Here is a 12158-nt window from a genome sequence, read left to right on the forward strand (position 1 = left end):
GGGGATGAATTAGGGTCGTGGATGAAAGGATTAGAGGGGTCGAGCACAAGGGGATGAACGCAGGGTCAAATGGGGATCAATGGCGGGGCATAGGGTGTCACAGTAAGCCACCGAGAGAGCAATTGGATTAGGTGTGGGCTTTGTTCCTATGCCTACAATAACTTTGTATCGGCCCACATTAGACTTCCGTTAATGAATTGTATTGAAGTATAGGTTGATTAGTTATAAATAATAGTTAATCCATAATTCAACCTGTACCTCTGTTCTGTCCTGCAGAGATGACCTGGTGCAAGTGGGGATTGGGCCTGGTAACCACACTCTGACAGTGAGGACCATCAATGTAGGCTTTACTCTTCTTGCAGTGTGGGACAGTGAAAACGTGGGTGTGGCGGACTATGTTCCACTACCTGTCGAGCACGCCATCCATCCACATGAAGCCCACAGACTGGTGGTGGGGGATGTGGTCTGCTTCACTGCCCAGTTAACCAGCCCAGATGGTGAGACATCTACATGTTCTTTAAGCAGCAGACATACTCTGTGTGATCAGAAAATAATTATTTTGAACAAAGGAAAAACATTTGGAAAGTTTAAAGTTTAGATTTGGCACTCCAATGAGCCTAGTCGTGTATTTTCTGCTTTTGTGTTCTTCCACAAACTTTATGCAGTTACATTTTATTTTGGAATTAGAAGCATCTGTCTTGCACTGCATTTTATTGAATTTCCTTTTAAGGATAAAGTACTCAATTATCTTAAGTCCATTTTAATTGTAGTACTACTTTTGTTTGAGGAGATCCTTATCTTTGTACCTTTCATATTATAAGCCGTTTTGTTTCATTAAAGTGTACTTTAAAAGCTGGACATTATCTTGCCTTCTCTGCAGGTGGTCATGGTACTTGGAGCTCCTCAGCTAATGGTGTTCTTCAGGTGGACTCTAAAAGTGGTGCAGCAGTAGCCAGAGACTCGGGCACAGTTACTGTGTACTACGAGATACCTGGTGTTTTGAAAACGTACAGAGAGGTATGTTATCTGTAGGTAGTAAGTATATTAACCGCAATGCTTCACTGACATACTGTGTTTCCCTTTTAAAAAGGTAAAGGTACTTTATTGTCATGTAGCGAAATTCATTCTCTGCATTTAACCCATCCCTCAAGAGAGCAGTGGGCAGCCATTTACAGCGCCCGGGGACCAACTCCAGATCTGAGCCAGTGCCTTGATCAAGGGCACTGACTGACTGGAGAACCTAGTGCATGTTTTTTTATGGTGGGGGAAACTGGAGCACCCGGAGGAAACCCACGCAAACACGGGGAGAACATACAAACTCCACACAGAACAACCACACGGAACGACCTGGATTCGAACCGAGAACCTTCTTGCTGTGAGGCCACTAGGGCTGCAACTAACGATTATTTTCATAGTCGATTAATCTGTCGATTATTTTCTCGATTAATCGATTAGTTGTTTGATCTATAAAAATGTCAAAACATGGTGAAAAATGTGGATCAGTGTAAGTCTAAGATGACATCCTCAAATGTCTTGTTTTGTCCAAAACTCAAAGATATTCAGTTTACTGTCACAAAGGAGAGAAGAAACTAGAAGATATTCACATTTAACAAGCTGACATCAGAGAAATCTTATTTTTTTTGAATAAAAAAATGACTCAAACGATTAATCGATTATCAAAATAGTTGGCGATTCATTTAATAGTTGACAACTAATCGATTAATCGATTCATCGTTGCACCTCTAGAGGCCACAGTGCTAACCATTGGGCCACCATGCTGCCCTGTCTTTTAGTCATGACTGTGATAAATGAGCTACAAGAAACCAGTTCTAATTATGCAAACAGCACACCTCTCTGCTTTCTTTATTTCTACTCTCGACATCTCTGTTCTCCAGAGATTCTGATCTTCTCCACCAGTGCATCAGACTGTATCAATCCTTCCGCAACATATCCTAACGAGACTAAACGTACAACAGATGTATAGTATATCCATCATCACCTTTCAGTAACACATTGTTTCAGCCTAATGTGTGTGCATGACATTACCACTGTTGCGATTCTCATACATGATGGAGTGTGGATTAATTGTCTCTCTCTGTGAATGTCACCACACTCTATCCAGTCATGCTCCTCTCTGCTCGTGAGCTGAATGTAACCTGCTATTTTATGAATATTTCCTATTGGAATAAGAATTGATGAGATTTGAAAATTACTTTTGTTTCCCTTGCCGATGTGATTGATGTAAACAATTAGTTCTACATTTAAAGCTCACACCTGAATCTTCTTAGGATTTATTGGCTGTTTTCCTTCTCTGTATGGTTCTGTAGGTAGTAGTTGAAGCGCCTACAAAGACGGCTGCTATGGCGCAGGCTACACCTGTCAGGATCGCCAAGGAAACAAAGGTCCTACTCACTACCAGAGGGAAAGGAACCAACCTCATTGGTACTGAACTGACTCAGTTTTAGTGAAATATTAGTTTAAAACAATAGTTCATAATTTTGGAAAATACACTTAAATAGCTTTTTTTGCCATTAGATGAGAAGATTGATACCACCCTTACGTCTGTATGGTAAATATGAAGCTACAGCCAGTAGCCAGTTAGCTTAGCACAAAGACAGGACAAAAGGGAGAACCAGCTAGCCTGGCCCTGTCCAAAGGTAACAAAATCCACCTACCTGCACCTCTAAAGCTCAATTAACATGTTATACCTTGTTTGTTTAATCTGTACAAAAACTAAAGTGGAAAATCAACAATTTGCTTTTTTAAGGATGGTTTATGTGCTGGACTATTTTTCAGTGACGACCTGTAATTCTGGAGTGTATGCTGTTTGCCTGGCAACTGCTCAGGCACATAACCCCACCCCCCCCATAAAACAGCAAGTTGTCATTACACTTTTTTTGTATAGATTAAACAAACAAGATAGAAAGTGTTAATTAGTGAGATTAGAGATGTTGTAGGAGGATTTTGTTACCTTTGGACAGAGCCGGCCTAGCTGTTTCCAGTCTTTGTGCTAAGCTAATTTGACCGACTGGCTGTAGGGGAGCGTGTCTATGTTCCCCGGGTCCTATGTTCCCCGGGTCCTATGTTCCCCTCTTTGTATGAGACTGGGGAACATAGCAACATCTTCCCCGGTCTGTTACTTTTTCCACCATTACTGCCAAATTCCATGGCAAATGGCCTATGTAGGCCTACAGGCTGTCCTAACCCTGACCCTAACCCTGACCCGGGGAACATAGGACACGGGGAACATAGGGATGACCCCGGCTGTAGCTTCATGGTTGACGGACAGATATGAGACTGCTATAAATCTTTTTTATCTGACTCTCGAACTGTGCTTAAAGTCCCTGTTCTTATTTGTAACTGCCCAGAAAAACTAAAGTCTGTTGATATAATTGTTTTGATTTAATAACAAAGTGTGTAATAAAGTCCAAAGTTTTTGTATCTTATGCCGGTGTGCTCTGCCATGCAGGACCCTGTTCCTCTGCCCAGGCTGAAGCTATTTCTCAGCTGCAGCCAGAAACCTCTGTCAGCTGCCATCTCAGCTTCACCAGTGATGCTATTGACTTCCCTGCTAATGATGTCTTCAAAACCCACACCAGCTTTGACTCCAGCATTGGTAAGGATGATCTGAATTCAGACCAGAAATCACATGCATGGTCAAAGATGCAGTGAGTCTCTTATACTTGTACTATACTTTTATTATATTGAGATACAGTGCATTAGGCCTTACTTACTCCTGCAGCACTGATGTAACCTTGATTTAAATGACTACTGTTAGTTGTTTTAATTTGGTGTCGTAGCAGAATCCAATCATATATTTGAATTTTAGTGTTTGGGCATTCCTTCCTTATACATTTATAACACGGAGTGTACTTCTTATAAAGCTATTGGTTGAAAACTATCTCTTAGAATTGCCCATACTAAAATGTATTTGGTTTTTACATTCACATACTTTTTACCTTTTTTAAAGGCGTCTAGTTTTCTTTTACTTTTAAACCTAACCTAGGCACACTGTTTGTTTATGTGTACACGGTTCGCACGACGGGCGGGGAAACACCATTTACGAGGACATAATCTATCTACATTGCCCATGGAATGAGTTTAGCAGGAACTATAAAAAGTGTTCAAGTGATTTATTGAACTGAGGAGACTCCTTGTTGCTTGAAGCACTTGTCTAATTGTGTTTGGGACTCTTCCCCAGTTTTGGCATATGTCTGAGGAGATGTGTGTGCAAGGCTATTGACCACTCAGCTGAATCCCACTGAGGTCCTAATGGGAGCATGTGATTGTGAAATTACCCTCACTGGCAAATTCAGACATATATATATTTGAGACCACATAAGGGTCAAACACTGTGAGATCCATAGTCTTTCCTTGTCCCAAATGCACATATCAATAATTGACCTTGAACCATTTCTTTTACCTCTGTGAATACTCGCCCCAGGCTCCTACACTTGCTCCATAACCTTGCAGCCGACGACTGACCAACAGACCCGTGTGCTCAGCATGTCCATGACCAGCCTGCTGGTGAGGGCAGGCCTGGAGGGCAGTGCCTTCTCTGGGGAACAAGTCAGCACCAGTCTGCCCATAGAGCCAGGCCTCTATTCTGACCAGACTGAGCTGCTTCTCTCAAACCTGCACCCATCAGCAGAACTCACCGTCTACAGCCCCACTGCTGCCCTGTCCAACATGGAGGTCAGGCAAAACATTGTTGAGTAGTAGTACTAGTAGAACTTCTAATAAAATGTTACATTTTTTTTTTTTTTACATATAGTAAGACCCTTATTAGAATAAACTTCCTTTTAAGAATGACGTATATATGTAAATAACACTTTTCCACATCTTTAGGTGGTGTCTACTTCTCCCAACATTGCCGTCCAAGAGAATGAGGTTCACCATGGTTTCCCTAGTTTCTCTAAGTACACCGTCAGCGCTGTGGACCCTCAGACAGCGGTCTCTGCTTCCATTTCCATAAGCAGCAGCTCCTGCGGCCAGAGTATTGTCATCCCAGTCACTTTAATTCACGTGGCTGATCCCAACGCCGCCAAGCTAGGTCAGATATCCTTTTAGTGCAAATGACAAGGCACTGTACCTCAAGCCACAAGGTCATGCTGCTTAAAGCGTACTTTATGTTATAAGTTACAGAAAAGGTAGTAGGGCTGTCACCTTTTTAAAAAAATAAAATCAAGTTGGAACCAATTTGAACTAACGCGTAATCACTGCCAAGTAATTTCAATGCAATCCACATAGCCTAATCCTAAAATACTTTGCCGAATTAACATTGTTCCATTTATCCCTGGGGCCTCCGCTGTCTCACTGAGTGACAAGCTAATGTTACTGTAAGGCCCTTGCAACATCAGCACTACAGCCTTATTGGACTTTATCCATAATTGTTCCATCTATGGTGTCAAATTCCTCATTTTAAGTTAGCAAAGATATGGTGGTGGGGTATGCACTGGGCATTTTAGGAATGCCCATGCTGGGTTCCAAGTCAGGTCTGTTGTGCTTATACACTGAGAATTGTAATTTAGAATAGATGATTACGGATCGAATAATGCAATTTTGCCTATGTTCGTACAGTAGTTTGAATTCCAAAGAAAAAGTGCCAGTCCTAAAAGTAGTCATGAAATTGGGAACCCAGAATGTAGCTATTTTTCTGCATTTAGTTTATTTAACAAGTACAATTTTGTTAGGCAGATTTTTAGAAACCATAATTTCATTCAGTTGTCACATTTCACTACCACTGTTATGAGCATCATTATCCCTCAGTGTCATAGCAGATATTTGTTAGTGTGTCGTTTGTTGTCAGCACTTTGAAGAGGTTTTGACAGCCTGTTGTCTCATCCACCACTCTCACAGCAGCTGCTCCTCCAGTTGGTAACATCGAGGGGGGGCACTCTCTGCACAGCTTCATAAACTGCTACCAGATGATGTTCTTCACCCTGTTTGCTCTGCTGGCCGGTACAGCCATCATCATCATCGGTGGGTTACCTCATTACTGTAGGAAATGCTATTCTAGTAAAACGGAGGTAGTTGGAGGTACTGTAATACTAATGCGGTGTTTGAATACCTGGATTATTCAGTGTGTTAATGAGGTAAGTGTTTGGTTTCACCTGAACTGTTTTCAGTTTCATCTTGTCATTCTTTGGTTAATGGAATTAGGTGTATGGTTTATTGTTGTCACTCTTATTGTAATAATGGCAACTGAAACCAAAGCTGTAATTTTGTTTCTATATATATATGTAAAAATGAAAGCCTCCGACATTGCAAGGCACTGCTGGGTCACCTTGTCTTTTGCAACAAGAGGAATATGAGTTCCTTCCAAAAAAAAAAAAAGTGCTGTACTGTCTGTGTTCATCAAAGGCAGACACAATTTGAAGCACCTAAACTTGTGAAGAAATTGTGTTACACAGCTCTTCAAACACTGTGATGATTTGTTTTGAATGTGTTTTTTATCACCTGCAGTCCTCCACACTGTGTTCAGCCCAAGGGAACAAGCTTATCACCCTGCTTTCATCCAGAGGACACCACCACCCATTTCAGGTAGGACACTGTGACACTTTCCTACTGTGGCTATTAAGCAAATTAAGACTAAAGCATACATTCAAAGGGAGGTACCATTACATGTCAGTTCAATAAAAAAAAAAAAAAAATGAAATCATCTCGCTTTGGTCTTTTAAGCAGTTAAGAGAAGTTTGTTCAACCCCTGATTCTGTGACACCACTAGGCTGTAAAGCTCATCTGAGAATGAATTAGTAAAGATAGAAGAGGTGTCTGACAGCATCCAGGACAATTTTCTGCCAGTCAAAATAGATTTTTTGATGAAATGGCACCTCACCCATTGTGAATGAAAGTTCATTATTTGGATGTAAAACCAGGCAAAAAACAGTTTCAGTCCCCAAGTCTCCAATTTATTGTGAATGACTGCCGCAGGCAGTGTTTGACATCACAATTTATAGCCTGCGCTCTGGCTGCTACACTCTGTTTGGGAGAGATCTATACATGTTACCAATACAAATAAGGCTGTTCATTTGTTTTTCTTTTAAACCAAGTGGTATTTCCTTTTTTAAATTCTGCCATATTTGAACAACCTTAACTGCTAGCACTTAATAGGCTCCACTTATTTCTTTATAATATTATCTCTCCACCAAGTGATTGGTCTATTCTGCTATATGTGCTTTATTTACTCAGTGCTATATTTGGCTCTTTTTCAGGTTTAGACTCTCCAGTAGGAAATTCCTTTAACCGTACAATACCGAGGACGGACCCAAACAGCAGCCCCAGGTCACGTCTCTATTCTCCAGACTACAAGTCCTGATAAAGCTCTCTGTCTGGTCTCTGTTCTTCAAAAGTAGAACACCACAGGCCATTAAAGCATAGTGAATGTGCCTCTGTCCCTCAGTATGAATGCTGTGGGATGTGACTGCAGAATCTGTTTCACTCTATTGTCTTCATAATATGTTGGCACAGATACTTAAACTTAATTTTCAGAATAGCAGAGCAGTTAAGAGCTGCTGCGAGATAACAGGGCTATTTTTCTTTTTGTTTTTTTTGTGTGGAAACAGATCTATATGTATGTGTGTCTTTTGCCATGGAAATATCTTTTATTCAAAACCGCTGTTATTAACTGACATCTTAAAAAAAATCCACTAGTTTGTGCTTTAAATAAGGTTGCTTTTTGTGTTTGTTCACCTATTATTTGTGTGCTACTTATACATCTGACATGTGAAATTCAGTATCTCAGGAGGAACCTCATTCTTGTATGATGAAAAGCAAACGTTAACTTGAAACATTTTATTTTTATGAGCAGGAAACGTCCTTTGTTTCGTTGTAGCTAATAGATTTTGTGAAAATGCTGTCTACTGAAACATCCTCCTCAATGGTATCAAATGTGCATAACCCTAACCAGGAAAAGGTTGATTTCTGTACTGTGCATTTAACTTCCTCATTATTCAACATGACAGCATGCAGCTCCTGTGTATTTCATTAATGTGAAACCGTTAAAGATTGTGAACCATCATTCAGTGTTTTTTATCCCGGTGTTGCTTCAGCGCAGGAAGAATCAAATGTGATCCGGTCTCTGAATATGTAACGTTTCTGTTCCAGTTTGTTTTTACCCGACCAACTTTTCGGGAGAAGATTAATGTAGCACTGTCGAATTGCAGAAAAGAGTGTGACTTTGTTTTAATTAAATAAGATATTTTTGTATTTGAAGAAAAAATGTTGACAAGGAATTGTATTTATGTTAGCTAGTGAAATGAAGTGTTACTATAAGAGGAGTATATGTGATGATCAAATGGCTTCTTTGCTGTTGTTGTTATTCATGCCTTACAGTCATATCTGAACAGCTTTCAGCACATAATACAGACGCATTTATTTGCTTGTGTGAACATGCTCTTGCCTTTTGCTAATTAAAGTTTGTACTTTTCACGTTCAGCATCTTGTAATTATTCATCAAATACCTTTTTATAAATCTGTCTTGCCTCAAAGTTCACAAAATAACTCAAAAATAATCTTCCCACACACTCAAAATATTGACTGAACACCAAATGCATGCTCTTGGAGGAATTGTTGGGTCTGTAAATTGGAGTGTGGTCTAGACCTACTCGATCTGTAAAGTGTCCTGAGATAACTTCTGTTATGGTTTTACACTGTAAATAAAATTGAATTGAATATAGAATGCATCTTTTCATTTCTGTATAACAAGAAATACAGTCTGAACTAAATACAGATTTTTTTTTACTACACTTTCAACATTGATTCGGTCACTCACACCACTCAACCTGTGATTATCTACACCAACACCTATGAATGAATTTTCTGCATCAGTGCTGTTTCATTCATCTGATCTTTTATACGCAGTTTTTTTTTCTTGTTGCATTTTGTTGACATCTTTTTGGGGTGTTTTTAGGCCTTTATTTTCACAGGACGGATGAAGACATGAAAGGGGAGAGAGAGGGGGAATGACATGCAGCAAAGGGCCGCAGGTCGGAGTCAAACCTGCGGCTGCTGTGTCGAGTAAATCTCTATATATGTGCGCCCGCTCTACCAACTGAACTAACCCAGCCACAGTAAAGGCATCTTAACAGGCTTATTTTAGCAAACTGAAATTGATTGCAGCACAAGAAAAGAAACTAGTAATGCAAGGGAAGTACTGCATTTAAATATAAAGTTCCTCTTTATACGAAAGTGGTGATTTTATGTATTAGTAATGGCCGAATTTCCATTTATCCCAAAGCCAGTACACTCCCCACAGTCTGATGTGGTACACAAATTGAGGGGATTAGGAGAGTGTCTGGCTCCCTGAGGATGTGAAAAGGTCTGCGACATCTGATCAAATATCTCCCATCTGTCTGTGACGCTGCTCTGGACTGCTGTTGTGGGTCCCAGTCACCTAGCTCATTTGTATGCCCTCAGCAGCCACCTGCATGTCAGCAAACGCTACACAATCTTGAGGAGGTGAGCAGAGAATGTGCACAATTATTTGTCAAGCAGCAGAACATCAGTTGCAGTACACTTCTGGGCTGCGACTTCCTTATATGGATCTCGTGTGCATTTGTACACTTTTTAGTAATTCTAGGGTCTATGTTATTTTGGGCTGCAACTAATGCTTTTTCATCAATGTGCAGGTTATTTTTTAGAATAATTGATAATTTCTTCCAAGCTGATGTGTTCAAAACGCTTGTTTTGTCTAACCATAAGTCTAAAACCTATAGCCTATAGATATTCAATTCACAATGATATATCACAAACAAAAGTAGAAAATCTGAAAAGACAGTATTTTTTAAATGTTTGCTTGAAACAATTCATTAATTATCAAAATTGTTATATTACTCAAGGCTAATCACAGGGATCTGTGGAAATTATGTTAACAGACACATAAAGACCCACAAAAAAATAATAATTCTGAATTGGACCAATACAGCTCCAGCTATAGCCTTTGCATTATTTTCCACATGCTCCTTATTTCTCAGAGGGGGTGTTACACAGACGCAGCATCAACTCATGCCTGAGAGGTGTTTATGAGGAAGCTCAGGCAGACCAGCTGTGTAGCTCAGGCTGTGGCCACAACAGGGGCTCAAGGGTATTCTAAAGATGTTGGTTGGCTTAGGAGGAGAAAGCATGTTAACTGCTGTGTTCTGTTGTGTAAGAAAACATACCAACTGATTGACTATCTGCTTCAGCAGCTGCTTATAGGAGATAGCAGTAGCACTGCAGCACACTAGTTTAGATTTACTGCCCGCTTCAGTTAAAATGTGATGAAATTGAAGTGGTAATGACCATTTTTAAATTACTCCCATCAAATGATGGTGGCATGTGGGTTTAAAAACGTGACCACATAGTATATCTATAACTTATTAAGGCAGTCATCCATGTTAAGCTAAAATGACACTCAATTTATTCTCTCTATTAAGGCACACGGGTTGAATAAAACCCACCTGTCAGCCTGTCGAGCTGAGAGCTATCTTGCTGCGTCCCGGGTGAAGGGAAACCGCCACTGTTCCAGATGGCTTACTGTGCTGTCGGTGGAGGGGATCAATGAGGTGGGCATTGAATGAGGCCTGGCAAGAATGCTAAGGCTGCTCCCTCAAGATGGTGTAAGAAGGTCTGCCTGGAAAGAAATCTATGTGAGGGAAGTCCGAGGTTGCTGGTGTGAGCCCAGTGAAAGCTTCAGGAGTTGGTCATTTGTAACTTAGATGAACTGGATTTAGTGGTAGATGTTTACTGTAAGCATTTTCCTCGGTTATGTAAGTATAAGTGTTTCCACAGAAAAAAGAAAATGGCAGTATGATTGAGAAAGGCTGAAGTTTATGATGCAGAATTCATATAAAAATGACACAAATGTCAATGCAAACCTAATCAAGCTCCTGGTCTATATTCTTGCTGTTTGGATTTGTTGCAGGAGCACAACTGAGGAAACTCCTACTACTGAAACCTATTTGGTTTCAGTATTTATGACTTTAATTATGTATTAATAGCATAAAACTGAGTAAATTACTTTATTGCCTACAATGTTCCCTCTTGTGTGCCAGTTAAGATCCATCACACAAATGCATGACTACAGGCCTATGAGGTGATTGTCGGTCTCAGCAGAGAGTAGCTATTTTGCATTCTCTGAAAATAAAGTTTTCCACTCTGCTGGTTAAATGATTGTGGCCCCTGCTTCCATCACAGCTGGCAAATGTTTTGTAGGGCTGAAGTAAGAGCACTTCCGAGTGGGTTTGCCTCAGTGCAAATATACGAGCGATTTCACAAAATAAATCTCTCTGGCTGGCACCGGCACTGGCACCGGCATACAGTATGACCGGTCAGCCAAAGGAAGGAAGAAAAGAGAGAGAGCCAAGAGCATAATAATGACAAGCAGTGTTTTTCTTTTCTTTGAAGTGGTTAAAGTTCCAGTACTTCAAAACTTTCAAACTTTTTTATGAGTTGACTGATGAAGCTGCATGGTTTGATAGTGTAATTGAGGATGAGAAAATATGAAAATGTCAGATTCAGATTTCAAAAATATGATTTTTATGATGTGATTTTTTTGTGGCAGGCTACTGTTCTATCCTCTTCTCCTATTTTTATTGTCTTTTGACACCAGGACCAGCAGTGTCAGAGCTGGAAGGCATTAAATATCTCACTGAAGGACACTATGACCGCTCTAATAGGTGCTACAACGCATAGATGTGAATGTGGGCCTTCCGGTTGACAGATGGTCTCATTTACCTCTAACACTGCTTGTAGAATGTGGCAGTTTTGTTGTGTTGAGGGTACACAACAAAGAAATGTACCTAATAATGTTGGTGTGTGGAGTTTCTGTGGGGTATAAACTACTGCAAATGCATCAGAAGTTAGGGAATTAAGAATGGCATTTGGCAGTGTTGACGTGCAACACCACCCTCTCACTATTTGCTGTTAATTGCTGTGTACGGTATATCCTTCTGGGTGGCATGTCGAGGCTTTTGCAGCCGTCCTTGGCCTCCTGCCATGTGGATTAGGGAGCCACAGAGAAAAAAACCCTAATGTACTGCATCTTTACTCTATGTCCTTAAACTGTTTCCCACTGTCACTGGTTTGCTGTAGCTCTGCCTCCACATTAAAACAAGTTATCTCAGATCATCCAAGTGCAGCCTTCAGGTGGTAAAGCCTTCAATTTCATGGAGAAAGCA

General features: G+C 40.4%; 1 protein-coding gene across 2 annotated transcripts in view; it reads left to right on the forward strand.

The window, feature by feature from the left end:
• The window catches only part of nup210 (nucleoporin 210), a 31359-nt gene extending 22923 nt beyond the window's left edge, over nucleotides 1–8436 (forward strand). Inside the window, exons 32-40 of one of the 2 annotated variants that reach the window (XM_031316537.2) lie at nucleotides 277–497; nucleotides 881–1017; nucleotides 2328–2442; nucleotides 3470–3616; nucleotides 4445–4695; nucleotides 4849–5053; nucleotides 5860–5982; nucleotides 6466–6543; nucleotides 7215–8436. In XM_031316537.2, the coding sequence (XP_031172397.1) occupies nucleotides 277–497; nucleotides 881–1017; nucleotides 2328–2442; nucleotides 3470–3616; nucleotides 4445–4695; nucleotides 4849–5053; nucleotides 5860–5982; nucleotides 6466–6543; nucleotides 7215–7318 (1381 nt within the window). In that variant the 3' untranslated portion in view covers nucleotides 7319–8436. The remainder of the gene's footprint in view (nucleotides 1–276; nucleotides 498–880; nucleotides 1018–2327; nucleotides 2443–3469; nucleotides 3617–4444; nucleotides 4696–4848; nucleotides 5054–5859; nucleotides 5983–6465; nucleotides 6544–7214) is intronic. The other variant, XM_031316538.2, reaches the window with a different exon arrangement.
• Nucleotides 8437–12158: the final 3722 nt, after the last annotated feature.

The sequence above is a fragment of the Sander lucioperca genome, chromosome 12 (genome assembly GCF_008315115.2).
Source record: "Sander lucioperca isolate FBNREF2018 chromosome 12, SLUC_FBN_1.2, whole genome shotgun sequence".
In the NCBI taxonomy this organism is placed as follows: domain Eukaryota; kingdom Metazoa; phylum Chordata; class Actinopteri; order Perciformes; family Percidae; genus Sander; species Sander lucioperca.